At 39.7% G+C, this 26983-nt stretch overlaps 3 protein-coding genes and 1 pseudogene across 5 annotated transcripts; 2 read left to right on the top strand and 2 right to left on the bottom strand.

Annotated features, from left to right (window-relative positions):
- Positions 1-8335: 8335 nt before the first annotated feature.
- Positions 8336-13015, top strand: LOC145551477 (zinc finger protein GLIS1-like). Of its 2 annotated transcripts, XM_081606459.1 has the most exons (4): positions 8336-9745; positions 10437-10592; positions 10687-10766; positions 12706-13015. In XM_081606459.1, the coding sequence occupies exons 1-4, from the start codon at positions 9547-9549 to the stop codon at positions 12727-12729; spliced, it is 459 nt and encodes a 152-aa protein (XP_081462585.1). In that variant the 5' UTR covers positions 8336-9546; the 3' UTR covers positions 12730-13015. The 2 variants fall into 2 exon arrangements, with proteins under 2 accessions (XP_081462585.1, XP_081462584.1); XM_081606458.1 differs by having other exon boundaries at positions 8347-9745; positions 10687-13015.
- Positions 13006-17967, bottom strand: elovl8b (ELOVL fatty acid elongase 8b). The gene is made up of 8 exons (XM_008407068.3): positions 17695-17967; positions 17565-17622; positions 16455-16642; positions 14045-14125; positions 13925-13981; positions 13715-13829; positions 13398-13525; positions 13006-13298 (listed from the first exon to the last, which is right to left on the bottom strand). The coding sequence occupies exons 2-8, from the start codon at positions 17620-17622 to the stop codon at positions 13137-13139; spliced, it is 789 nt and encodes a 262-aa protein (XP_008405290.2). The 5' UTR covers positions 17695-17967; the 3' UTR covers positions 13006-13136.
- Positions 17968-18523: 556 nt separating this feature from the next.
- On the bottom strand, positions 18524-25017 carry mutyh (mutY DNA glycosylase). Of its 2 annotated transcripts, XM_008407072.3 has the most exons (15): positions 24219-25017; positions 23504-23634; positions 22932-22971; positions 22748-22821; positions 22636-22677; positions 22477-22548; positions 22291-22404; positions 21502-21599; positions 21279-21423; positions 21127-21199; positions 20857-21039; positions 20560-20702; positions 20307-20462; positions 19905-19955; positions 18524-18982 (listed from the first exon to the last, which is right to left on the bottom strand). In XM_008407072.3, exons 1-15 carry the CDS (start codon positions 24322-24324, stop codon positions 18839-18841), a joined length of 1572 nt encoding a protein of 523 aa, XP_008405294.2. In that variant the 5' UTR covers positions 24325-25017; the 3' UTR covers positions 18524-18838. The 2 variants fall into 2 exon arrangements, with proteins under 2 accessions (XP_008405294.2, XP_008405296.2); XM_008407074.3 differs by lacking the exons at positions 23504-23634; positions 24219-25017 and adding an exon at positions 23179-23212.
- LOC145551345 (galectin-3-binding protein B-like) lies at positions 24856-26909 on the top strand (annotated as a pseudogene).
- The last annotated feature ends 74 nt before the right edge of the window (positions 26910-26983 follow it).

Here is a 26983-nt window from a genome sequence, read left to right as displayed (position 1 = left end):
AGGACGTCGAGCTGAAACTGCAATAAGCTCGATAAACATTCCTGATGCTGCATAGGAATGTAGTCCCCCCAGGGCCTGTACTGGTGGCGGAGGTCGAAGAAGGATGTGTGCCTGAAGAGCCGGGAGCGGAAGGTGGAGATGGGGCGGAGGTGGGTTGATCAGAGCTGGTAAGCGGAGGAGGCCGTGGATGAAGGTCCTTATCACCTGGAGCTCGGTCGATGATTGGCCATGATGAGGCTTGGTCCAGCGCTGATAGGTCCAGGGAGATGAGGGGGAGGCGGTGATTGATGAGGCAGGTGTAGCAAGAGTCTTCCAGACTGAATTTGCGCCTAAGCTTAATTTTGAGTCAAACCCTCCTAAGAATAGTTTAAATTCATGCTTGAGACATACAAATTTGTTTTTAACAACTAAAGGTCACATAGTTACTTGGCAATGACATAACCAAGTAATAGCATAACTTGGTTAACTTGCTTTAAAGTAGTAAAACACTGCCTGTAATAACTGTTGTCTCTTGCACACCGTGTGACGTCGCCTCTGCTCCTATTATCATGGCTACTTACAGCAGACAGGATTATAAAACATTTAAATTTTAATGTTATATCTGATCTGCATATAAACAATTGACAAAATTGACAAAATGGAACCAAAGCTCAAACACAAGTAGTAGAACTCAATATATTTAAAAACTGACTAGGTTTCAAATTCTTAAAATGACCATTAACATGCATACCTCTGGTGCAGTTGTCCACTGTGTGCACTCAAATCCTTTTGGGATCTCAAGTTCAGCAGGAGACCCGGAGCGGTCGCAAAGACCTATTTTGCCCTGAACCTGCTCTGTAGTTTGTGTCCGCAGCAGTTTATTACACAACAGCCTTGCATCATTTGTGAGGCCATCTGCCTGCAAATAGCCTCGCAAATACGTAGGATCAGCAACACTTTGTAAACTCCCTCCATCGCTACACTTTTCGCCCTCTGCTTCCTTTGTCTTCCACATCTTACTCATCTTGAATCCACACCGAACCCTCTTGAATCATGTTGGGCCAAAGCCTCGTGGTCCTGCTGAGACAACCGCTTGGCTTTCGTCCTGGAAACAAAGTGCATAACCTCTAAGAACACCCCTCATGGGAAGAGGGGTAGCTCTGGTCACCACAAGGTCAGCGTTGACGCACAACCAGCTCTGTTTTGAGGCGGACCCAGTTTATGCTTGCATGAGAGTGAACTGTCAAGCACTGTGACGTATCATCTGGTTTTTCCTCCGCTGCGTCTCTCTGGATAATCCTGCCAAAGGGTGCATATTGTTCTGTTCTCCTGCAGGTATTCATCTTTATTTGGCCACAATGCTGCTGTTCATCAATCTCAGTTAAATGACATTAAATAAAACAGTAACTTGCATTTTATTACGGTATCGCAAAAGGTGATGGGTCTTTGTCATAGCCTAAAGTAGAAGCAGTGTATCCGTCTTCTGATGGCTACTTCCAACAGGATTGTGCAGCATGTTGGAAAAGTCAGATAATCTCAAACTGGTTCCTTGAACATGACAAGTAGTGCACTGTAATTTAATGACCTCGTCCTTCCAGCTCTCAACCCAATAGAGCATATTTGGGATGTGTATGAACAGGAGACTCGCAGCATACATGTGCAGCTGATAAATATGCTGCATCTTTGTGATGCCATCATTTTACAGATGGACCATAATCTCTGAGGAAACTTTTCCCAACCGTGTCGCATTTTTCCCCACAAAAATTAGGGCGGGTTCTGAAGACAAAAGAAGGCCCATTCCAGAAGTAGAAAAGTGTACCTAATAAAGTGAACAATAACAATAAATGTAATATTGTTATTCCAGCTTTGATTCAGATCGTTTGTCCTGCTTTACAGTACGCAGATAATACAAAAAACCTGCCGAAGTCCAACTATGATGCAAAAGGATGCTCCACCCTCCTTTCTCTTGTACCTGCTTTGCTCAGCATGTTTCCTATTAGAGATGATGATTTCCCCAGAGAGCAGAGTAATGGAGTCCGGGTGTTGTCAGAGAGCTGAGCATGAACCGCACAAAGAAACCAGAGAGAAAACTTTTTTTTTTTTTTTACTTTCAAAAATATTGGGAAACGCTGGGCTTGGGTCGTAAAATATCTTGCAAAAGACATTGCTTCACAAATCCGTTGTTTCTTTAACTTAAGTGATCCACACTTTGAGTGTCTCAGGTTCCATCTTTTTCTTACATGTGTACTGTTTGCACTTACATGTGTGTAGTTGCATGTGGAAGGTGAGTTTATATGTAGTAGTCCAGGAAACACGCAAAACCGCTTGCGATTGTGGGCTACAGAGCAGACCTCTTAGCATCCAGTACAACCATCGTGGTGAGGCAGGCGTGGCGTAAAACCTGGAACAGCCTGGAAGCATCTGGAAGGTGGTGTGTTGTTTCAAGCTATGAAAGTAGGAGGAGAGCGCTGTCAAAATTACGTCGCGGTTTCTGCAGCTCTTTTCTTAACAGCATGCACAATTACCGTTGCGAGGACAGTGAGAAGGACCTGAGTAAGAGGATACTGAGTTACACAGGAGGGGTGACATACTGGATTTGAGACTTTGGTCTTGTTGTTTTGGGTTTCTTGATGAGGAACATGTGATCATGGTCATGTTTGTGTGGTTAGAATCCCCCTTTATCCTTACGTTTAACCTAAATCCTCAAATAGGTCATCTAACTTGTTCACTTGAATCTTGGTGTCTGTTTTTTTTTTGTCGTGCACATATTTCAGATGTGCTGACAAGATTACAGCAATTTCCACAAGACCAGATTTAGTCAGGTCTAGACATTTAACCCAGAACACACACGCGCCATGTCGTTCTTATCTCATGATCACACAGCATGGACGGTGGGTGGGTTGAGGAGTCGAAAAGCAAGCGACCTGCATAAGATGTCTACTTACATTTGTCAGAAGATGGAGCATTTGATGCGCATTTAAAGCCTCGGGTATTCGGCCTGCCGCCAAGGTCAATATCAGCCCCGGCACTTGTTTTTCCCAAAAGGTTCTGGAGGACATTAGACATTTTGAGAAAATTATCAAACTTAACCTGCCTCTTGTGTGGCAGCCTCTGACCTCCTGGTTAAATGTGTTTACTCTGGCTCAAATGGCTCATTTAGACAATTTTACTTAGTCAGTACAAGAGTCATTTTTCTAAGGCTAATATTAAGATTATGCCGGTCAGAATGGATTTGGCAGTCGGCGTGGGCCGGCTGTTCAAGAGATCGGTGGTAAATGTTGTGATTCACTGCTGCAGCCATATGTGGTTATATAATTGCAGGACGGAGAGGACGGGGGGAACTGCCTTCACCTGCGTATTGATATTAGAGCCCCTCTGTAAATATTAGTCTGAGGCGGTTTGATACCTAGGCAGTGACTGACACGGGCTAATTGAATTAAAGTGGCAGCATAGAGCTACATTAAGTCCCTGCTCTGAAGGGAGTCCTTTATAAGCCTTCACTGCCTGTTTTCCAGCCATTATCTTCACAAAGATCCTGAAAAGGAGATTCAGCATTACAAACCAAATGGAAAACATTTTTCGAGGTCACTAATGGCAGCATGTGGTCTGTCGCTCGTTTTGCGGTCCACAGTTAATGCCGGGCTTGTTCCTGGGATCAAGATATAACGAGGTTTTTAAGTCATGTTTTCAAAACCTGTAGAAATAAAAGACTAGAAAACAAAACACGTTCAACTGTTTATAGCAGTTTTCAAGTAGACATGCTTTTGTGAGGTATAATGTACATTTGCGTTGCTCTACTTATTGTAAAGTAATGCAAGAGCAACCAAAGAAAATCACTAACCTCAAAACTCCTTTAAACAACCTTATGGGAGCAAAAGTACAAGAGACATGGCAGCTATGATGTGCTTATAAAGACACTATACACTGTAAAAAATAAAATAAAATTTCAAAAGGGCACTTTTTTCCCTAAGAGAGAAAAGGGCATGCACTCTAGCACCCCCTAGTGTCTATCTGTGCATTTCCCTCTTGGACACTGACAAACAGCTGGCAGAAAGAATACTTTTTACTCTTTTCCCATCTCCTATAAGGAATAACAAATTTGCCATTGTTGGAAAAAACATCCATCATTCTTATTGAGATAACATTTTCGAAACTGCAGCTGACAGAGCAGCTTTAACTGAATTAATCTGATAATATTAGCTTGTTATGCCTTAGTTACTGCAAAAGCAGAATTTTAATAGGTAAAATATTCAGCTCAATGAACTTCTGCTTAAGTCTTTTTATATACATCAAAATACTAACAGATTCCAGACTCAATTAACTATGCAGAAAGCTTACTCAGGAAAGACTCAGGCAGCTTACTGGCATCTTTTTGAAACAGTGGAAATTATTAAAGATGGATACTTTGACACTCTTTCTCTGTAACTCTATCCAGAACCCCGATGGAGCTCAGGACATTCTTCTATTCTTCTGCCCTGAAGGGTTGGCTTAGCTTTAGCTCAGCTTCGGGCAGAATCCCATTGTCTTCTCCAAGGCAGTGTTTTAATTCTCTAACCAGAAACAGAAATCTTCCCAACAATATGTGCCAAAGAAGCCTCTGTCATCCATCAGTTGGGGCTTACAGGCTAGCTACAAAGAAGGAGATGAGATGGGGATTTAGGTCTGATCCCAAGTCCCTAGAGAGACAGTTAGCTGCAGGTGAACGAAGACGAACGAGGAGCAGTGCAGAACAGTTCATGAATCTTCAGGCTTTTTGCTTTCTCGTCTGTGCAGCCATAGAAAGAGTAACTTCATTTTAATGGGACTCTTTGTGATGTTAATGAACAGCAGTTTAGATGAATGCACCTGGAAATACAAGTGTTCTGGCTTTTTTTTTATTTTTTATTATTTTACTGAGCAAATCTAATGAACAGAGGTGTAGCTGGTGCTTAGAAGGATGTTTAGTTTTAAAGTCTTCCCATTAAACGTTTTTTCTGGCAGTATTTGTCCCCATTTGCACTCTCGAGTACACACTTAGCAGGCCATTGTCCGGGTTTCTACACAGGCTTGAAAAGTGTGGAAAGTGAGGACTTTGGTTTAAGTATTTTATGGGTTTGGATACAGATACAGGAACACATGATACAAAGGGAATGTTTGGATTTTCAATGTTTATTTTTTCCCCCATTAGGAATACTTTACATTTTTGAACATCTACATCAAATTTCCTCAAACCAGTGTGCTATTTTTTAAAATAACAGAAAGGGAGTAGTTGTATCCATCAATCAATAAATCGTTAATCAGCAGTCCACCCATCCTTGTCAATCTCTCTTTTAAATGTCCATTGGTCCTATTGTTGTTTTGCAGATTTTCTTTTTTTTTTTTTTTTTGCCTGAAAACTGTAGTAGTTTGTATAATTCTGAGATTTTTTATTTTTTTTTTTTTCGATTAACATAAACAATGACTCACAGATTGGGAAATTTGGCAATTTGTGCCTGGAAAATTATAAAACGTTGACCTAGAAAAGGTGTAGCAACCACGCATTAGACGTTTTGCACTCTGGATTTTCTCTGCTTTTATGAAATATTGCCCATCAAATGCGATATTTTCCATTTCATTCATCTGCCAACTCCAGATTGAACAAATCCTAAGACCATTAATCAGATTGCTTTGTCATCCCAAGAGGACTGGAGCGGACTGCAGAAATAAAACGAAGTTGTACAGGATGATCAGTGAGAATGAATTTGAGGCGATAGATGAATGTGGCACATGAAAGATCTTCCTCATACCTGGAGCCTGAGATGCTTTTAGGCCAGCCAAACAAGCAAAATCAGGGCACGGAGCAGCTGGCAGTGATTAGCTTGTGATTCACTTTAGCTGCACATAGAGGCAGCTTGTAAAAATATGAACAGTATAACTGTTTCCTGAGTTTGCGCTGACAGCAGCTCCCAGGGGAACTCTGCTCTCTACAGGAACACATGGCTGTACTCTGGGACTGTGCCAACACATGAATTAGTAAAGATTGCTAACAGCTAGCTTCTTCTGGGCTGCAGTCGGACAAGTTGCCACACAAGCATCCTCGGCTTTTGACGCACAAGAAGTCAAATGTAACGCTTCCTGATGTCATTTCGACTTTTGGATAGTCAAAGGAAAGCCAATTGTTTAAATTCTCCGCAACTGTGCTTTGTATGAAAAACATATTGAGTTGCCAGTGCTGCAACCAGATTTAGTTTGTGCCAAACTTATACGAGTAGGAATTCTGTAAGGCTTGTTCGAGTTTTTTTGACCATTTACATAAAAAATGTGGTAATATACATAGTTCCCACCATATTTTAACAAATATTGTATCGAAAAATGTCAGACATCAAATCTAAATATATGTTCTTATTCCTATTATTTGCTGAAATTAAATAAATTGGCTCATTTTCTAACTTTTGTAAAATTCTGAAGTTTGTGCCCATTTTTTTTTTCCCTTTAAATTGTAAAGATTTGATCAAATGTCTATCCTACAAGCTTCTCACAATAAATAGCTTGAGTTTTGCCCTACTCCTCTTGATAAGAACTGAGTCAGGTTTGTTGGTTGATTTGCTCATATAAACCGTTTTAGTTTTGCCTGAATATTCGGGGCTTTGGGAGGTACACAGCAAAGCATTCATTTTGTTGCCTTTTAAATAACTTTGTAGCTAATATTTGGTAATTGTCAAGTTGGAAAACCCATTTGTGCCCAAGCTTTAACTTTCTGGCTATTTTCTCAAGACGTTGCTTAAATATGTCAGCCCTATATTCTTTCCTTATGATGATTTCTTACAAGGTGCTCAACTCCCTCTTGTAGTAAAACACTCATGCAACGTGAAGCTGCCATCTCTATTCTCCACATTGGGGATTGTTTTCTTAGTTATATACGCTTTCCTTTTTTTTTTCCCCCTCTGAATGTAAAGGTCATTATACGGTCAAACAGCTCAATTTTAGTTTAATCATACAACAGGACACGTCTCCAAAAGTAACACCTTTGTCCCTGTGTGCATTAGCAAACTGTAATCTAGCTTTTTGTGAGGCTTTTGGACAAATGGCTTCTTCTTTTCTGAGCGGCCTGATAGCCCACGTCATTAAAGGACCATCTTCAGTCAGCATTTCTGAGATGCTGCAGTAAAACAAAATGTTTATGATAAAATCATTGTAATGAATTATTTTAATTTAACCACAACTTTGACCTAAATTAGTTAAAGAATGAAAACAGACTTCATTACTTGATAGAAGTTATTTAGTGCATCATATTAACAATATCGTTTCTACATGTCAAATTTATACTTAGAACTATCTAATTATGTTGTGAAACTGAGTTAAACAAAATAAATTAAAGGAAATGTATCTGCACTTGTCTAGCTGGAAGGCTGATTGATCTTTCGTTAAATCTACAGATCTTAAAAAAAAAAAAAAAAATTGACAACATAAAGGAGCAAAAACGTGACCTTAGGAAACAGCCACAACCTTTCCTAAAAATATTTACAGAATTACAAGGATTTCTATTGATGGAACGTAAATACTGTGAGCCTCAAGCTAAATTTTCCGGCTGTTAAAAATAAATCCAGTATTGGCAGCAAAGCTGCAAAGTTGCTTCTCCTGCAGTTCGACGCTACCTTCTCCCTTCACTGTCCAAACGTCCTGCTCAAGCCCCTGCCAGCGCCTGAGTGTTGGGCGGGACGGCCTTCGTGCACAGAGCAGTAGGTCATGCAGTGGGGCTCCAGCCAGGCCAGCGAATGAACAGTCATCTGAGGGCTCAGCCGCCTGGAGCAACGCTCTGTCATCACGTTCGCACAGAGCTTACTGCAAACCATATGCCTCCGCAGCACTGCGGCACGTAGTAACACAGCAGCAGTTTATGTGTTGGCATTCCTGATATGCAGTCGTAAGTAGCTGCTGAATTTACTCATTTTAAAGGCACGTCTGTTACCTCCGAGTCTGGACTTGAGTTTATTTCATTAACTGAATGTCAACTGTTTAACGTCAACTTATTTAATTGCTTGTTCTGAGCTGTAGGCAAACTTTGTTTTTGCACGACTTATGCTGCAGCATCCTCAGAGTATGCAAGTTTTTTTTTGTGAGGCTTGTAAGATACAAATTAGTACCTCTGAAAATCTGTCAATTTTCAGACAGAAAATTGACAGATATAACTAAAAATTTCTTTAGTTTTAGAAATATTTCTCATTTTAATTTGTAAAATGAAAAATATTTCACAATGACATGATAAATATGATTTTACAGTTGATGTTTACACAGTTACCTTCAAACTTATGCCATGTTTAGAATGGATTTTAAAAGCTTCGTATAAAATGTAATGGAAAAATTATTTTTTCTTAAGTAATTCAATTTAAGATGTGAAACTCCTGGTGCAGATTCATTGATCATTTTTAACACACAAGTGTTAGATTACGACCTGTACCATCATAGGGAAGACTTTATCAAAGACAAAAAAAAACGTCTGATAAAGAAGCTGAATGTCACAAAGCTCTGTAACCATGGATACAAATGGAAAGTTACGTGGAAGAAAATTTTTGTTGAAAAAGATTGACAAATAGTGATAATTGCAGCCTTAAGTGGATTTTGAAGCAAAGTACATTCACGAATTTGTGAAATTCCCCAGCAGTAGTAAATGCTTCAATTGGTCACCACACATAGACGCTTCCAGCATACGAGCTGAAACTGTCGCACTTATTGTGCTGAGCCACTGTTGACCCCGACATGATGCCAGAAGCCTTGGAGCCCTGTCATCTGCTGGTGTTGGTCCACTTGTGTTTTTATCAAGTCCAAAGCCAGCACTGGCATCCAGCAGGACACTTTAAAGCACTCTGTACTATATTCTGCTGACAGATTTTATGGAGATGCTGATTTTATTTTCCAGCAGGACTTGGCATCTCTGCGCACAGCCAAAAGTACCCAGACCTGGTTTTATGACCATTTTTATCACTGTGCTGAACTGCCCAAAAATCTCACCAAACCGAAACACCATGGAGACCCTATGAAGTGAACGGAAATAAGCAGTGGAAATGTCACTTTGTGTCTCATTCATATTTGCATTATTTTCACTTTTTTTGAACAATATAATTGAAATGATTACTTTTTTTTTTTTTGCAATTCCTCTCGAAAGAAAATTCCCGCTTCCAGCACAGTCTGGGCTTTCTCCCCTTGACTTGGATTTTCTCTGGTAGATTTGTTTGCCAGGGGATATTGTTGATTTTGTATGCTACGCTCTTGGAGCCATGAATCTAGAAATCATGACTACTGCAGTCGTAAATGTGTGTGTGTGTGTGCGTGTGCATGTGTGTGTGTGCACGTGCGTGCCTGTGTGTGTGTTCATTCTCATAAATTATGTTTGTTGACCTAAAGATCATAATACTTGGTAGAAATTGGATTATGTGTGGGGAACCTAAATTTCCACATGCCTGGACGAGCTTGCTTCCCTGGGAGTGTGTTTGGATCAGGAACTGTTCTGCTGGGTTTGTGGCGTACTCAGTCCAACATGTTGCTCCTGCTTTGGCTGAGATGTCATAAAGCCACAAAGCATTGTATTGGAGATTTCTGAGACTCTTAGGAATGATGCAGTTGCAGATCAGAGGTTTTCATTTGATGTCCTGTGTTGTTGTTTTTTGTCCCAGCAGGCTGTCAGGCCCCCTCCTGTCTCCTGGCATGAAGGCAACAGGAACTCCTCCTCCTCTTTCACAGGAGAAACAACATGCTCACTCTCACCACAAGACTTACCCACATTACCACCATCAACAACCTGCCACTGACGGTAAAGCTAACACATAGATTATGAATTTGTTACAGACATTCTGCTGTCTTTTAATGCTATCTGTGCTATAGCAGGGTTAGCTGGCAAGATAACTAAAATTGTGAACACGACAATGATTTTCAAATGCAAATCACATCAGTAGATCCACATCAAAGGTCCTTATTGAGAGGAAGTTGTCTCTGTCAGAGCGCTGTTAAGGTAAAAAAAAAAAAAAAAAAAGATTAGAGTTGGGAGAACCACATGCCGGAAACCTATTACCACTGCTGGATTGGCCAACAAACTGCTGGCTCATGCATTCAGCCGTCTCAGCTGTCACTCTGGAGCCTTTTCCCCCAAATGTCCTAAACACTGTTTTTCCTGTAAAGATCTCCACACGGCTGCCTCTGTAACCACGCTGCGGTCGGGGAGTTGCGTAAAAGTGCTCCAGGAACGGCTTCTTTCCCATTATCAAGACTCCTGTGGTTGATTCCGAGTACGAGCCGAGGCTGCGGGGACAAACGCAGCACAGTATAAGACTGGCAGAGTTAGCAAAGCACAAATATAGCGTTGTCATAATGCGAGATCCACATTAGGTTTGAGCCGGATGGGGCAGACATTAGAACCAATCAGAGGTACAACGGACGCTGCTGGCAGCTGATCAAGTGTGGCTTCTATAATTTTCTCTCCTCCACATCCCGCCTTCATTTCTTAGAATACCAAGCCAGCTTTCAGAGCTGCTTCCATTTCGGAGACTCCTACAGGATGGAGCAGACGGTCGGTGGTGTCCACGTCCCAGGAGATGCTCACAACTACTCCTCCCATCAGCACAATGGCTTTCACATGCCCACCAGCAACACTGGACCTACAGGTAAAAAAAAAAAAAAGTACATTTTTTCAACTAATCTTCGTACCAGAAGTGAAAATGTGCTCTTAAAGCGTTATAATATAAACATCTGCACCAGGATTCGGCGGGACCCAGGAGCTGCAGGGGGGCTCGGGATGCCAGTATTCCTCCAGCACCGACGATAGCATTTTCTTTCAGGTGGGCAGCTTCGACCGCAACTTGAGCCACATGTCGTCGGTCTACACGGAAACATAGATCCGAGCTATGTTTGTTTGCTGCGCCACGCTGCACAACAACTCACCAACGCGCATCTTCAGCCCTTGTTTCGTTCCCCAAAAGTGAAAACAGAACCTCTTCTAAGGTCATTCTGACGTGTCCACCAGACAGTAACCAACTGGACTAAACAAAAATGGTACCTGATGCACTGCCTTATTTAAGTGTATAAAAACACAACTTGCAATTAGGCATAGATGCCTACAAAAGCTTTACATACCCCTTCAACTTTTCTGCATTTTGTCAAAGAGCTACACAAAGTAGTGCACGACTGTGAATGTTTTACAAACGTGGATCTGAAAAGGAAGTTTGTCTTCAACTCCCTTTATTCTCGCACACCTAACAGAGATTTCTCCCAAATCCCAGAAAGTCCAGATCTAAACATGTAGAAGACTTTGAGACCAAATTTAACTTTTCTGCTACAGACATTACTCTGTTGTAGCAGAAAACTAACACTGTACCGTGCACGTCTCCAAATAGATCATCCTTACCGTGAAACATGGTTGTGGCAGCATCATGGTGTGCTCATAACCTTCCTCATCTTAGCTAGCCAGGAATATTTGTCAGAGTTGTTGGGAAGATGGTGGGACATAAATAGAGCACAAGAAAAACTGTTAAAAGTTTGCAAAAGACTTGAAACTGGAGCAAAGGCTCATCTTCCAGCAGGACATTGACCCAGAACAGACAGTCGGAGCTGCCAGGGAATGATTTAGGTTTAGATCAAACCATATTTGTGTCTTACAATGGCCTAGTCAAAATCCAGATCTATATCTAACTGAGAACCTGCTGCAACAATTGCTACTGTTCACAGAGACTCGATTCGAACTGAACTTGGATTATTGCGCAAGAAATACTGGCCAAAGGTTTCCTTATCGATATGTGAAAACTGACAAACATACCAACGGAAAGACTTGCAGTGGTCACTGTATCAACAGATGATTCTTCAAATTATTGATTCAGATGGGCAGGTTTGAAATGCAGTTTTAGTTGTATAAAAATATAGATTTTTCTTCCTCTTCCCAATTATGCACTACTCTGTGCTGGTCTGTCACATAGAGGTTGGTTTTATTTCGTAACTTACTTACTTAACCCTTTAACCGTCACGTCCAAGACATGTAATCCACTGGGTCCCTGAGGACGGCGGTTTCCTCATGACAGCAAAGCAGAAAAGTTCATGGGGTATTGATACTTTTGCAGGCGCTGGAATGTTTATTCATCTCCACATAAATTATTAAAGAAAATTTGATTAATTTGTGAAATAAATCTTGCTGTAGAAACTGTTTTAAAGGCAGCTCAAGTCAACTTAATTTGAGTAGCACATTTCAGCAACAAGACATCATTCTTTGAATGATTTACACGATAGAAAACACAAGTGGTTATATTGGGAGTAGAAAATGATGAACAAACATCACAACTGACAAATTGTAACTTGAAAAGCTAGTTTAAATGAAATATTGGTAGATATTTTTTTTCCAATTTGAGGCTGCTTTAGATAGGGGATATATCTGAGGTTTGATTTCAGCCAATTTATTGTTACCAGTCAGAAAACTTGACAATGTCTAGCAAAATAAAATCCACATATTTCTTTCCCCCCGCCCCATCTCAAATTCAGCTGCATCAGCAAAATCGAAGCGAACAGATATGAATACATCTAACAACTCGAGGCAGAAATTTGAAATGCACAATGTTTACATGGCAGTTTTTCATGTCATGTTCTGGAAATGTATTTGAGCGAAGTTCTCATCCGTTACTGAAACTAATTACAGTAGTACCAGACGGTCTTCAGTTCAAAGTATGAATTTCAAATAACATGAGATGTGTTGTTCACCATTTGAACCACATTTTTTTTCTCTTTAATCTACAGCTTCCATTGTGGACTGAAGTGTAAAATATATCATTTTTGCTGTGATGTTTTTATCAGTGACAAAAAAATGTTGCATTTCTGTAAGTGTTAAATGTTTTCTTCCTGTGTTTGAATTTTTTTTTTTTTTTTTTTTGTGGATGGAGGTTTCTGGCTCATTAGTCCTGTAATACTGCAGAGACAGCCAGGCCTCCAATTATAATGATTATCATTATTAATATTATTATTATTATGTGTATAAAATGTACAGTTTGTTTACAACAACCATTTGAGTGTCATTTAAGAAAATAAAATCACACAGAGGAGATTGAAACAGTTTGTCGTTTATGAGTCTGTTCAGAAAAAAAAACAAACCCTTAAGACTTGTGAGCTGGTTGTGCCCTCTAGTGGACAGAATAATACTGCATCTGCCTTCTGGCGAGTTTGATGTTGCCTCATTTCTGCTTCTTCTTGAGGTATTGCTGATAGTAGAAGTTAGCAAAGAGCACTATGAGGGTAAGAACATAACCAAACACCGCTATGTTCATAGAGTCTGGGAAGTCGCACTCGGTGATCAGGTTGTAGCCGGTGTGAAGGAAGAAGAGCAGGAACTGCAGCTGCAATGGCAAATGGGGATTCAGATCAGATTAAATGACACGTTTTGCGATTGTATGTCTTGACAGAAGCAACAGCCAGAAAGTTCTGGAGTAACCAACCAGCTGCAGTATAGTGAGGTATTTCTTCCACCAAAGGTACTTCTGCATGCGAGGACCGAACGCAGACAGGCCGTAATAAGTGTACATGATAATGTGGATGAAGGTGTTGACGAGGCCGATGAAGAAAGCTGTGGAGTGTGGGGCAGAAAAACAAACAAAAACCCCAACAAGTGAAGAAAATTGAGCAAAATGTGTAGGCAAGATTGAAAACCCGTCTGTTAAGGGTCGGCTTCACAGTTATTTCCAACTTTGTGTTGGTCAATCACGCGAATCCTATTAAAATGTCTTTGTTCAAGATGAGTTGAAACCACACTCACATTGTCCTCCAGCCACATACTTTACTCCGGCCCACCAGTTGAAGATCATGGTGCCATGATGGTAAACATGAAGGAAGGTCAGCTGACTACTCTTCTTCCTCAAGATGAAGAAGAACTGCTCCACAGGAACACAGGATGTAATATCAGTCACAACTGCATTCACTCATTAAAACAAATCGGATAAGGCAAAAATGGGAAGAAACAAAGTACCGTGTCAAGGAGCTCTATTATCTTAGAAAAGAAAAACCACCAACAAACACTGGCCATCTGCAGAAAAAAAAACATTGATTCAGCAACAGCCACTTGTGTTTCTAAAATATGAACCCTTACCCTCAAGGCCAGCGGTGTCGTGCTGTAGTCCACAGGCTGACAGAGCAGGCTGTAGTTTGAGAGCCATGATGTGACCAGGAACTGAAAACAGTTAAGATATTGAGATGGGAGATGAAGTGATTTTTAGAGGGGGGGTCTATAAACAGCTGTTTACTGATACATTTTCTGTCCTGTTTTAGTTTGTCTAAAAATAAGTGACCCTGACCACTGACATTCACTCAAGTGTTTTTTATTTATTTAACACAGATTCTGCAATTAGTTTCAAGGTACTGGAGCCAGAACAGTTACAAAGAACGTTTTTCATCACCCTCTACAGGTAAGACTTATTGGCAAAAAAAAGTAGCAGCTGTTTGCAATCAACAAATCAGACGAGAACCATTTAGGTCAACACAACCATCACCAGTGTTTCCTTCATGTTAAACACAAAATGCCACTTTTAATGCTCTCAGCAGTGTCAACAATATTAACCCACTACCCCTAGGTGAAGACCTCCAGTTCAGTAATAATCTTGGATTTATGAAATGTCTTTTTTTTAAATCCCAACAAAAAGTTCATGTCAGTCTAAGATGATGGCTCCTCTAGGACTTCTTCTGAACCCAAGCATTGGTGGACTGTGAGATGTTTGGGACCACTGTCCCCTGTCTGAAGGTTTAATGATGCCAAAGCTTCATTAAAACCATCTTGTTCCCAATGTGCTGCAGGATTCCAGTGTCTCGGAAGGAAAGCATCCCCAGAAAACCACTGAGCCACCCCCAGTTTTGCTCTTAGTATGTGGTTCATTCATCTTCCTCCACTGACCCACTGGCCCAGAAAGTCCCAGTTTCTATTCAAATTACTCCAAATAGCAGAATCACAAAACCTCTTTGGTTTACTTATTTTTCATAAGTCCTGTTCTGGAAAATGAAACCTCACCGGCTGGGCACATAGATAATCTGTTAACTTCAGTGATGAAACCTCTATTTTCCAACATCAGCAGCTTCTACGCAAGGAAGTTTATACTATCAACACCTAATTATCAGCTAATAAAAAAAAAAACTTTTTTCAATAAAACTGAGCTGCTCTGTTGCAACAGATAGAGCCTAAAATCGGTGCTGCAAAGCTGCAAAAAAGCAAAAAATAAGTAAATACAAAGGCAGAAAAGGCTGGAGATCACTGATCAGTTTCCAGATTTACTGTGCAAACTTTATAGAGATTAATATTTTAACCTTTTTGTTTTCAGAGTCAAAAGTGGTCAGTGAGCTTTAAACCATTCTACCTTTTGTTACTTGTTTCCATTTAAGACGTTAAATGCCTACACTTTTAGAATGATTTCTTTTATGCACTGACTAATAGCTTTTGGGATCCGGTTTTAGTTGAATAAAAAAAAAAGTATTTTAACTGAAATCTAAGTGGAATATGAAATTCTAGATAAATTTAAAACAAAAGTTTGAGCTCAGAGAGGATTTAAAATCAACCTGCACAGAGTAATAGTCTATAAGCAGATGACACTCAAAAAAACGTTAACATGCCCAGATCAGGGGATGTGATGAGTTCACCAAAAGATGATTAAAGAAATCTTAAATTAAAGAAATCTTCTATAAGCCCTAAAATATCATAATGGGATTTACAGCAGACTCTTGCTACCACTGATATTTAAATCCAGGAATGTAGAATAAGAAAGAGACTGTAGAAGTATCAAGGGAAATGTCACTGAACTCTGAGCCAGAGCCACACAGCATTCTGGGGGACGTAGGCAGAGGAAAAGCTTTGGTGGCTCAACCTCTCAAAGCCAGCTAAGCAAGGTGAGTGGCATTTTGTTACCTAGCAACAACCTGTTGAGTACCACAGGACCAATTTCTGGTTTACCCAGAATGCCTCATAACTGCTCAAAAATAATAAACTACAGCTTTGAGTGAAAGGAGATAATTAGTACAAAAGCCAAAGAGGAAACTGTGGAGAAGAGGAAAGGTCACGTCACCAGTTTGGCAGTATTTCAGATATTACAAACAAAAAACTAATCTGTAATTATCAGTATCGATTGATATGAAATCCTTATGTCGTGATACGTTTTTCAGCCATGGAGGTGGAAGTTTGATGGCTGGGGGCTGTGTTGATGCAGCAGGACCGGGCCAGCTCACCATCACAAAAACCAAGATTATTTCTACCCTGATTCAGAGGCTGACTGAGAAAAATGTAAGAACATCTGTGAAGAAATTAAAGCTAGACTGGAAATGAATCCCATCTCATTTAGCATAAAACTGATCATTTAATATGTGTTCTAATTTTCCTAAATCACATCACACAGACTTCCAAGTGGAGGCAAAGCTGAAGTGAGATAACTGGAAACGTTTGAACAGAGAGACATTTTCATTGCTGCTTTTGTCTTTAATAAATAGATTTGTCCTCTAATGGGAGACAAAATAACACACACCTCGTAGAACATGTATGCAGACAAGCCAACCATGGCGAAGTTATAAACGATGAGAACTGTTTTGAGCTCAAAAGGCTTCCGGATTTTCATCAGATGAGAACCGGCCCAGATCATAAAGAGGTAACCCAGGAAGATGAGAGTCACCGGGAGGGGGGAGTACACCAGCGGCCAGGGGTCCGTCCTCTTGTCTGGAGGACACAAAAAGGCACATGTCAGAACACCAAGGCACACATATGTATCACAGCCCACTTCAACACAGCGAAGGAAGTAGTTTTACAGAAAATGGAGAACTGCTTCTTTATAAGACTATATATTTAAAACTGAAAAAACAATTGTTGCAAAAACCAAAAATCAGTTAGCACAAATATAGTAATATCTGCTGTGTGATGGACTGTCCAGGGTGTAACCCGACTCTTGCCTGCTGTACATAGCCACCAAAACAAACATCCAAACTTCCGAAATGTTACTTAAACTTACAACCAAATTATTCTTTACAAGCAAATATTTTCAAGTCAAAATGCATGCGCACAGACTCCTACCAAAGAACGCTGAATAAAGCAGCTGATTCAGATGATGCTTCGTGAATGTTTTAATCTGAGGATGTGTGCACAATGCTAACACTGGGCTTTTGGACCTTTTTATTTATTTATTGTTTTCCATCTACCAAAACTATTGTTTTTTCCACTGAATTAAACAAGTGTAACATTATGTGCCACATATTTCAAAATGACACAGTGACCTCATGACCAATCTATTACTTTAATAGGGATGTAGGGACTTTTTCCAAGCCACCATACTTCCAATCAATCATATTGGCAACACATTCAAAAAATGCACCGAAAAACAACGACTTTCGTCGGGCAAGTTAATGGCTTCCTGTTTCTCACACTGCCATGAGGGAAAACTGATAACACAATACAAGTCATGGAAGCAAATCATGTGGCAAGCCACAAAGCGCTCCTTGTGCAACTGGTCAATCCGAAGAGCACAGCTGCAGCGCCCAAGTCCCACTCAGATATGTCCATTTTACTCATGTCCTCTGCTGCAACACATGCATACGCAAAAATAACTGGATGAGAAAGTAGGTCGAACGGACAGAAATCATCATACCTCCGTTATTCAAAATCCACTGGTGAACAGAAAGGACATGGTCCCCTACTGAAGCCATCTACAACATAGGAACACATGTTACTAAGGGTGAGGAATTCACAATATGTTCTGAATTTAAACGTACACTCACTTTGCAAAAACCGGGTTTAATTATCGCCCTTTGATGACAGCGCGCGAGAACCTTTGGACGCTGCTCCAGGTTTTTGTGTAATCACGGAAATAAAAAAATAAAATAACTCTTTACAAAAACTCTACAGGGCGTTTAAGAAAAGAGCAGAAAATTTTTCAAGTGGAATATATGCCCCGAAACCCTATTTTAAAGTTTTGTGAACGTAAAACTTTGGAGGTGTTCTCCAAAACAGTTTCTTCTACTTTTATTTTGAGAGATATAAGCGATGATACCACTTCCTGTGCGTTTCTTCCTGTCAGTAGTTAATTGTATTTTCTGCGCACTGGAGGGCGCCGTTTCCTTCAAACTAATACGACACTATTTCAATGTCAGAACATCACATAAAGATTAATTTGATAGATATTTATTAACTCCATAAAAAATACTACTCATATTTAAGTATAACATTTATTACACATCTTTTTAAAGTGTTTGTTACAGTTAATTTGGATCATTATGGCTTACAGCTACTGAAAACCAGTTAAAGAGACCAGTCTGGTGCGTGGCCCACCTCAGCATAAAACAATATGAATTTTGAGCTTTCATTAGCTGTAAAACAATGGTCATCAAAATTAGCAAATATAAGAAAGGGCTTAAAATCATTCTGAGTGCAAACAGTCTAATTACTGAGGTTTTGAATTAATTTGATGGCATCAATTAACTTTTCAACAATATTCAAATTTATTATTGTTTTATGTACCAGCAAGGTCAGTAAAGGATTTGTAGTAAAAAAGAAATCTCTAGAAAAAAAAGAAAAAAATGACAATTGATGTTTACCAGACAACTTGCATTTTAATCTTCAAAACTTTTATTATAATTAGAGAAATTATTTTATCTTTTACATAGTTAAAAAATACAAAATTGCCTAACATGGTCTGTTAGTGTGTAAAAAAAAAAAAAAAAAAAAGAGTAGAAATGTGTAATAAAAACAGCTAAATTGACATACATCAGTTCCTTTAAAAATATGCATTTAACAGATGACATAATAAAAGCTTAAAATCTTGACCTCTGTCTGGTCTCTGATTTAATACAGTAAAGATGCAGGAAAGGAGATTCAGCATGAAAAAAGATGCACATGTAAAGTCAACACGGATAACTTTAGGGACTAACTACTTTCCTCTTTCACTGTCTTGAAGAAGGAACTAAGTGAGAGCTGTCTGCCTCCACCATCAGCTGCAGTCGGTCTACTTTTTTTTGTTTTCTGTGACCTGTCATGTTTTAGTCCTTCAGGTTTCCGTCTTTTTCCATCCTAAGGGAGGCAAGCAGAGATGGTGTTCGATGATTCACAAATATTTGCCTTTAATCTACAAATCTTTAATATTATTTCATGTTCAAACAAACCATGCCACAGTAAATCCATAAATATTTGATAGTCTGCACAGACAATATCATACTTTAAAATGCTTTTCTACTTTTGTTACATTACATTACAACAACTTGAATGTATTACTACTTTGGGACTTTGTGTGATAAACTAACAATCTAACTATTAAGTGGGAGAAAAATTATGCATCTTCAATTGGTTTAAGGTCCAGACGTTTGACTACTCTAAAAAATGTATCCACTTTGATTAAAACTTTTCTACTGTGGCTCTGGCTGTATGTTACGGCTTTTTCTATTTTCAAAAGATTAATTAAACAGTACTCAAATTTTCAAAGCTTGGGACAGTTTAAAGACCCAACCCTACTTTAAACTTCTCTCTGACTTTACCTCTGAACTGTCTGCTGTCTTCATGATACCATTTGTCCACTATTGTTCCTGTAACAAACCTATGAGGCCTTTAAAATACACACAGGATCACTTGGGTGACTTCTGAAAGTGCACATTTACTTGGTAAGTGACGCTGTCCTTCTAATGCGTATTTTCAAACGCCAGGCTGTATAAACTTGAATATTTATTGGATTTAAGCAAATTAGGTGGTGGGTATTTGTGTAATGAGTGAGGGTGAAAAACTAGGCACTTTCTGTTCCTCTGGCTAAACAAAAGTCAAACCGAGCCTGAAAAGTAAATTGCCAACTTTCTGAAGCGCGATCACAAACCCCTTAAGTGTTTTGTTGCAAATAGTTAGTAAGGTTGTAAGAAATGCTTTGAAAAACAAACAAAATTCCCACAAATTTAATAGTCAAAGATTTGGGCAGAAATCAATGTGAAAATACAATTTAGTAACTTACCTTTGAGGTTTTGTCCTTTAAACTCTCTGCAGTATCAAAGAGCTTCACAATCTGCAAACAAAAAGGTATATTACCACTCTCATGTGGTTCACACAGACTACAGACCAAAATCACAATCACCAAACTATTCTTTTTACAAATGGATAAAATAAGCACAAGCTTCTAATATTCTAATCAAGCCTGAAAAAGTAAAAATGCCTGTTTTACTTCTGCTTCGGTTACAAGCAGTTGAAGCATATTTTTCCAGTGTGACACTGAATATTTTTAGCGCGGCCATTAATATTATCGTGATTTTGAAAAAAGCACATTGCGATTGAAAACCTAAACAACCAAAATATAAATAAATCAAAACTAATTCCACAACAGTCCTTCAGTGACCATGAATTCAGTCAAATCACAAACCTTCTTCAGCCCAGTGGACACAGCAGCTTCCTGCAGGCCGGGTCTGGTGAGCCATTGTTGCTTTTCAGTTGGCGTCTGTTGTGTAACTTCCCTGTCCTTTAAGCGCATGCTATAAACCACATAGGTCTGGTGAATGTGGGAGAAGATGTGCACCACCTGCAGGCGGACAGTGAGGAGAGGACAGTGAGCTGCACAAAAAGCTCCCGTTGAACAGAGAGCTGTATGAAACCTTGGTGGTAGAGACCAAGCTTACCTCTCCTACATACTGGAGAAGATGTTCGTTCAAACAGCTCCTCAGTACTCTGTTGACTTCTTCACACAGCGCCCTCTTCTGTTTCACCTCATTGTCCTCCTGCAGCAGAAGACTTGGAAACTCCCATAGACCTGCTAGTAAACCTGCAAACACAAACACCACTGGTTAATGTTGCATTCATCCACTAATCAGGGTGATTTTAGGACCTGCAGACGACACCGGGAGGTCAAATCTGGGCGCCAGATCCAAGTGTCACTCTCTGTTTGTTAATCAAAGTCAAAATCGTGCAGCACCGACCTTTGTTCGGTCTTTGCACAAGCAGGTACTCCTCACCACCTGCTTCTCCTGGCCTAGTCACCACGCAGGTCAGTGTCCGCTCCGCTCGAGGAGCTTTCTTGGCCGGCTTCCTTGGGAAGTTCTGAACACCCAGCTGATCGTCCCACGGCTCAGAGGGACACAAGGAACAAGTGCCACTGTTCACTGAGGAGAAGAGTAAAGGGAAATTTGGTTCATTATGATGATTAAACTCGTGTCCAGGAGGTCAGATGGATGGCAGAGGAGACTCACTGCAGTCCTCAATATCAGGCATGTCCAGCTTTCCTAAAAGCTTCTTAGCACTTTGCTCCTGTTTGACACGAACCTGCACAAACACACATCATATAAACAAGTTAGTACTTTACAGAATTTCAGCCTGAGCCCATCGGAAACTGTGAGCCAACCCTGTGATATGAGCGGCAGTGAGACTGGACAGGACACTGGCTGCACAGCGGGCCTTTGGGGGTGCAGACTCGTGCTCCAAGCTCCATCATGGCCTGGTTGAAGTCTCCAGGTCTCTCTGGATCCACCAACAAATTGGCAAGACGCCTGAGGAAACCAGGAGATGACACTGGGTTCTGTACGTAAGCAGTCTCTGATTATTTGAGCTGTGAATTTAAATCTCACCAAAGAGCCTCCGTTACTGCAGGACTTGTGCTATCGGCCCCAATTGCCCTCAGGCGACACAGAACCCGAATCACATTCCCATCCACAGCGCCGGTTACCTGAGCGACACAGATCATACCAGGTATTGGTGGTAAATGATAAAGCTACTATCAAATAGAACTTATTCTAGTGACGGTTCTAGAATGTCTGTGGTGGTTTACACTTGAAGGTGATAGTTTTCTATGTCAAGCAAATATTGCAGAATATCGGGTCTAATTAGGTCCAATTAATATCTTTAATTCTAAGATTAAAGATGGAATGGATGGAACTGGTGGGTGCAAATGAACAGCACTGACTGCTACATCACTGTTTAGATCAAATCAAAATGAAAGGAAAAGGTTTGAATGGTTCTTTTTATTTGTTGCAATTTTGACTGATGAAAAATTATTACAGTGACATTAACATTAACATATGTGTGTGTGGATTGGTTTACTCTAAAAAAGAATAAAAGGAGGCCAGCGTCACTGAAATAAAATATTTAGTTCTTCATACATCAACCTCCTTATAAACAGAGTTTTTTTGAACACTGCTTCATTTTGAAGTGTATTTGCTGCCCAGAAATGAGGCACATAAACAATATAAGCAGAAAGGCTTTTATATAAGCATTTAGGCTTATATTCCATGTCTGATGTGTGATCTTCTTTGGTAAACTGCTGAAATAAAAGGTCATGTGTCAGTGAAGCTTTAATAGCATTGACCCACAGGAACTCATGAAGCTTAATGTGCAGATACTCCCTTGTCCTGACCAACCTGGCCCAGAGCAATAGATCCAATCGCGGACGCCGTGTAGCGTCCCACACCAGGCAACTGTTTCAGCAAGTCGTCCACAGTCTGAGGCATCTGTCCCTTCAGCTCCAAAACCACCTGAGGAAAAAGTAAGTAAATGACAAGTAAATACATTAGGAGAAGCATTCAGATATCCGATTGCGGACACACCTTCTGCGCTCCTTCATGCAGCCTTTTTCCACGTGAATAGTAGCCGAGGCCTGCCCACATCTGGTTTACCTCCTGTACCACAAGAAAATGAATGCACTAAACGTAAAAATCACCAGCTCCGCATTGCACCAGCTCAGCTCTACTGATTAAAATGACTACCTCTATTGTAGCAGCTGCGAGATCCTGCACTGTGGGCCACCTCTGGAGCACAGAATATGCAGCATTTATATTGAACTTCCAAAAGTATTACAGATTAGTTTAAAATACCCACCTTCATCCATCTGTTATAATAGTCTTTCACTGTGGCAACTTGAGTCTGCTGCAGCATTATTTCTGAAACCCATACTGTAAAAATAAAACCAAAGCAGGAAAATAATAGAGTTCAACAATTATAGTAATTAAAGAAAGTGGTTTTTACGTTTTCATTTTTTTCTTGACTGCATCCATTTTCATACCTGCGTATGTCCTAATGTTGATGTTTGATTCTGTCAAAGCCTACGACATGAAGACAGATAGATAGGGCAACTTTTGAGATTAAAGCTGCTTAGCTGCATTTATAAATCTTAAAGTATAAAACAACACGATCCATGCAAAACAAAATCTGGACAAATAATTCTAAAATCAATGTTGTCATTACTTAAGAGCTAGTTGAATTAAAAGCAATATGCTAACGCAAACATGTACTAAATGATCAATACTTACATATAGTTTTATAACCCAGCCCCTCTCAAGCAGTCTGACAGTAATATAACATGGAAAAACGATACTTAATGAAAGCAAATAAGTAGCAAGATTAGCAACAAAAAAAACACATATTGTGTAGCAGCTTTTTTTTTAAGCAAAAGGTTGCACTGATAGCATACTTAAAATAAATAATACATTTTATCTTATTAATATATGTGACTGAATAACAACAATCAAAATAAATGGCTTCTTTTTAGCTGCCATAAACATATACTGAACAATAGTTAAATATATGTTAAATATTATATCTAGATTGTGACATTTTTCAGTAAGAATTACTTACCAGAGTCCTCCATGGCAGCTCTCTCTTGTCTTTGTCATACCAGCGCAGGAGATGAGAGCGCAGAAACACAACTTCAGCAGGATCAGAGAATGTGTGGTACAAAGATGGTGGGGATGAAGTTGTGGTTGTTTCTGGTGGGATGGAGAAATCAAACACACACAAAAACATAATAATCAAACAAAACATATTACCAGCAAATTTAATTCATCATCAAAGTAGGTAGCTTCTCTAGATTTTGTACATGGGGTTAATTATGACACTATGATATGATTCCAGGGTCGGCAGTCTAGTCATGTCTTGCCGATTTGAAGTTATTAAATTCAGGCAGCAATATTCACTGTCACCTTAAAAGCTCACAAGAGTCTGTAGCTAATCTTTAACACTGTAAATTAACAAAGGAAGAAGATCAGAGGAACGCGGGTGTTTTTTCTAGGAAAAGGTCAGATTTGAAGACAACGGGGGTCCCCCAAACTCAAGATGTTGTTAAGATGAGTCAGGCTCGGGCAAAAAAACAAAAAACAAAACCAAAATCATCAAAGTTCAGGCTCGTGTTTTTTTGTTTAATTTTTTGTCTTTTATCCATTATTTACAAGACTGTTGCAAGTGACTGTTGCAAGTGACACCAAACTCTGAAGGCTGAATAACAGTTTGTGTGGATGTTCATGTTGAATACCTGGTTTGTGTTGTTACTATTATTATCAAATCATCGCGGTACCTTCTTTCACTGGTGCTTTTGACTTCTTCCGGGTTTGGATAGTTGTTTCCACCGTCTCCATTCGGCCTTTTTTGCCTTTCACTACTGCTGAACGTAACCTGCTCATTATGAAACACCTGTATTTAGGAGCTAAACATTATCCAAAGGAAAGGAGCAATGTTTTCACTTCATGAACGCACTGTAGGTCCCGCCACCTTCACAGACTATCACTACGCTTGACCAATCAGCTATAAGGAGACGACTCTCGAGTAGTGACGTAATATCCGGTGGGTTGGTCTAAGTAAGTGGATTTAGACCACTGTTTTTTAATGTCTTTTTTACACTAAAGAAAACTTTGTAGTGTCAATTAACGTTGGATTAGAGGAAACGTATAACTTTACGTAACTTTTAAAAAATTAAAACACTGATTTAATTAATAAATTGGAAAAAATATTCAGATTTTTAAAGATCCGTGTTTGTTCATCTCAAAATGTACCAATAGAAAGCTGCCCTTTAATGCCAGTGAATGTTTGGTTTGGTTTGGTTTTGTATTGTTTTGAATCACAGGGGACAGCAGAAAATTAAGGAAAACAGTTGAAGTCATGATTTCAGGTAATAACTCATTTTAAATCAACTCCTTAGTGCTAAAGATGTAAGAATGCCAGTATGGTAAAATAGTTTGTTGAAATGAATTTTCCATCCAATAAGCAGGCAGCCTTGTTATAATCCAAAACCGAAAAAGGAAGACAACTAAATATTATACTATGAGCAATAAATAGGAGAAAACTCAATAAAGAAATAAGTTTCTGACCTTTGAATGAGGTTATTACTCTTGATTATTACACTAACTTGCAGTAGCCTCACCTAAACTACAGAAATTATAGAAAAAGCTCCATAAAGGATGGGTGCAGTCTCAGATTCCCTCCACATGTTCTTAAATGAATAAGTGCACAAGGTACTAAACGGAGAGGAAAGGACCCAGAGACAGTAAATTAATCAGAAACTGAAAGAAACCAAAAGTATGTTAATCCATCTTGAAAAACTTTAGTACATGTTTGTGGGCATTTATGTGGCTTTGTCTTTATTTTTACATCAGAGCAAAACAATGGTCCTTACTGGAACAGATATTACTGCAAAACGGAATGAATCCTTTGTTTGTCCCATCCTGTTTACAATATTTTATTATATGTTTGAATGATTGCTCTGTCTTCTATAAAAAGTGGCTATTCATGTGCAGCAAAACAGTGTTGGAATCATTAGAAACCACATGGGGGGGTGGGGGGGGGCTGTGTTTTGAAGCTAAGTAGGCCTACCTCCAAGGCAAGGCTGGATTTTATTTGAGAATCAGTGTGTTTTCTGCTGCCCGTCACATGCAGAATCTCTTGGGTCACTCTGAGATGGTGAAACTCTTCAGAACGTTCTTTATCTTCTTCAGCCAGCAGCCGTCGATACATCGCAGAGAACCAAATATGCAGATGTTGTTCAGTTATTTCAGAAAGCATTATGCTGTGACTCTTACCACATGAAAAAGATATTTTCTGAGACATGTTTCAATTTTATAAATAATATAATCTACATATTGTTCCTTGCAAGAATATTTTACCCCTTGAACATTTTCCCATGATTTTCTATTTTGAAGTCACAAATTTCAATGTATTTTATTTGGACCGTTTTGATAGACCAACAGAAAGGAGTGTAGAATTGTGCAGTGGATACATTTCATTTAGTTGTTTTTATCATTATTTTGCAAGCATACATTTGAAAAGTGTGGCTTTCATTTATTTTTTTCAGGGAGTTTCTACCAGAAGATTCCACTTTCCAGAGTCAGATCTCTTTCTGTCAGTATGCAGTTGTCATCAATGACGAGGCGCTGAAAGATGTCTGTGTTCGTTACCTGTGCGTGGAACTGTGAGGCCCTGATCGATTCTCCAGCTTGGACCAAACTTCCTTTCTTTCTAGTCAAAGCTCTTCTTTCGAGCTCAGATATTTTGGTTCGTAACAAAACTGTCATTTTGCACGGACTAGAGAAGTGGGCAGCAACACAGGAAGACACCATTCCCAACATCCTTTTGAAGCTTATTCGTTTCCCAATGATATCAGCTGAAGACCTATACAGATTGGATGGTTCACAGACAGTATCACACCAGCAAGCTGCAGGGTTTTCAGTTCAGTGCTCTGCCCATCAGCATCATTCTCAGTGACCTGACAGAGCAGCGGGACATCTATACGCCCAGGATTTACAACGGCCCAGCATGGAGCTTCGCATTCAGCACCCAGGAGGTCAGAGCTTACAACCACTCTGGCCACTATGTTTTTAAGGGACAGCAGATCGGAAGCCTCACATCGGACTTCCAAACACCTGTTCATAGCTGTTCTTGCTTTGCGTTTCAAACTGTGATCTGGCAAGTAAAGGTACTTGTCAGTGAAAAAGATTGCACAAGAGGAAGTGTGAGTTGCTCTTCTTTGCCAGCAGTTAGTTTAAAGATTAAAGAAAAACAGGGAAACGTACCCAGTGAGATGGCCGAGCGCATTGGTTACAGAAATATGATTGTTCTCAAGTGTAAAGGGAGGCATGTTTTCCACATTGATGAGTTTAATTTTGTCAATAGTGACAACCTTCTACTTATTCCAAGCATTGCAGAACAGACTTACCCGTGCCACTCAGGAAGGCTCTCATATCAAGTGGTGGTGTGCCCTTACTACTCAACTTAATTGGGTTGGGTGTTCTCATGAAGATTAACCAATCATGAAAAGTCTCGCTGGAGATGGGCACCAGCACCCCACCT

The sequence above is a fragment of the Poecilia reticulata genome, chromosome 4 (assembly GCF_904066995.2).
Source record: "Poecilia reticulata chromosome 4, P_reticulata-male-v2, whole genome shotgun sequence".
NCBI classification, from domain to species: domain Eukaryota; kingdom Metazoa; phylum Chordata; class Actinopteri; order Cyprinodontiformes; family Poeciliidae; genus Poecilia; species Poecilia reticulata.
This window is presented reverse-complemented; position numbering and strand designations above follow the sequence as displayed.

What these genes read in the sequence shown, in the direction of transcription:
- LOC145551477 (XM_081606458.1), top strand. Translation starts at nt 9,547, where the DNA reads ATGATGCAGTTGCAGATCAGAGGTTTTCATTTGATGTCCTGTGTTGTT. An exon ending in TCAACAACCTGCCACTGACG is followed by an intron (nt 9,746 to 10,436) that starts GTAAAGCTAACA and finishes TTCATTTCTTAG; the next exon opens with AATACCAAGCCAGCTTTCAG. An exon ending in CAGCAACACTGGACCTACAG is followed by an intron (nt 10,593 to 10,686) that starts GTAAAAAAAAAA and finishes CATCTGCACCAG; the next exon opens with GATTCGGCGGGACCCAGGAG.
- elovl8b (XM_008407068.3), bottom strand. Translation starts at nt 17,622, where the DNA reads ATGGCTTCAGTAGGGGACCATGTCCTTTCTGTTCACCAGTGGATTTTG. An exon ending in GTGGATTTTGAATAACGGAG is followed by an intron (nt 16,643 to 17,564) that starts GTATGATGATTT and finishes TGTGTCCTCCAG; the next exon opens with ACAAGAGGACGGACCCCTGG. An exon ending in GTATGTGGCTGGAGGACAAT is followed by an intron (nt 13,526 to 13,714) that starts GTGAGTGTGGTT and finishes CACACTCCACAG; the next exon opens with CTTTCTTCATCGGCCTCGTC.
- mutyh (XM_008407072.3), bottom strand. Translation starts at nt 24,324, where the DNA reads ATGAGCAGGTTACGTTCAGCAGTAGTGAAAGGCAAAAAAGGCCGAATG. An exon ending in GCAGTAACGGAGGCTCTTTG is followed by an intron (nt 21,424 to 21,501) that starts GTGAGATTTAAA and finishes TGGTTTCCTCAG; the next exon opens with GCGTCTTGCCAATTTGTTGG. An exon ending in TAAAGGACAAAACCTCAAAG is followed by an intron (nt 18,983 to 19,904) that starts GTAAGTTACTAA and finishes TGCCTCCCTTAG; the next exon opens with GATGGAAAAAGACGGAAACC.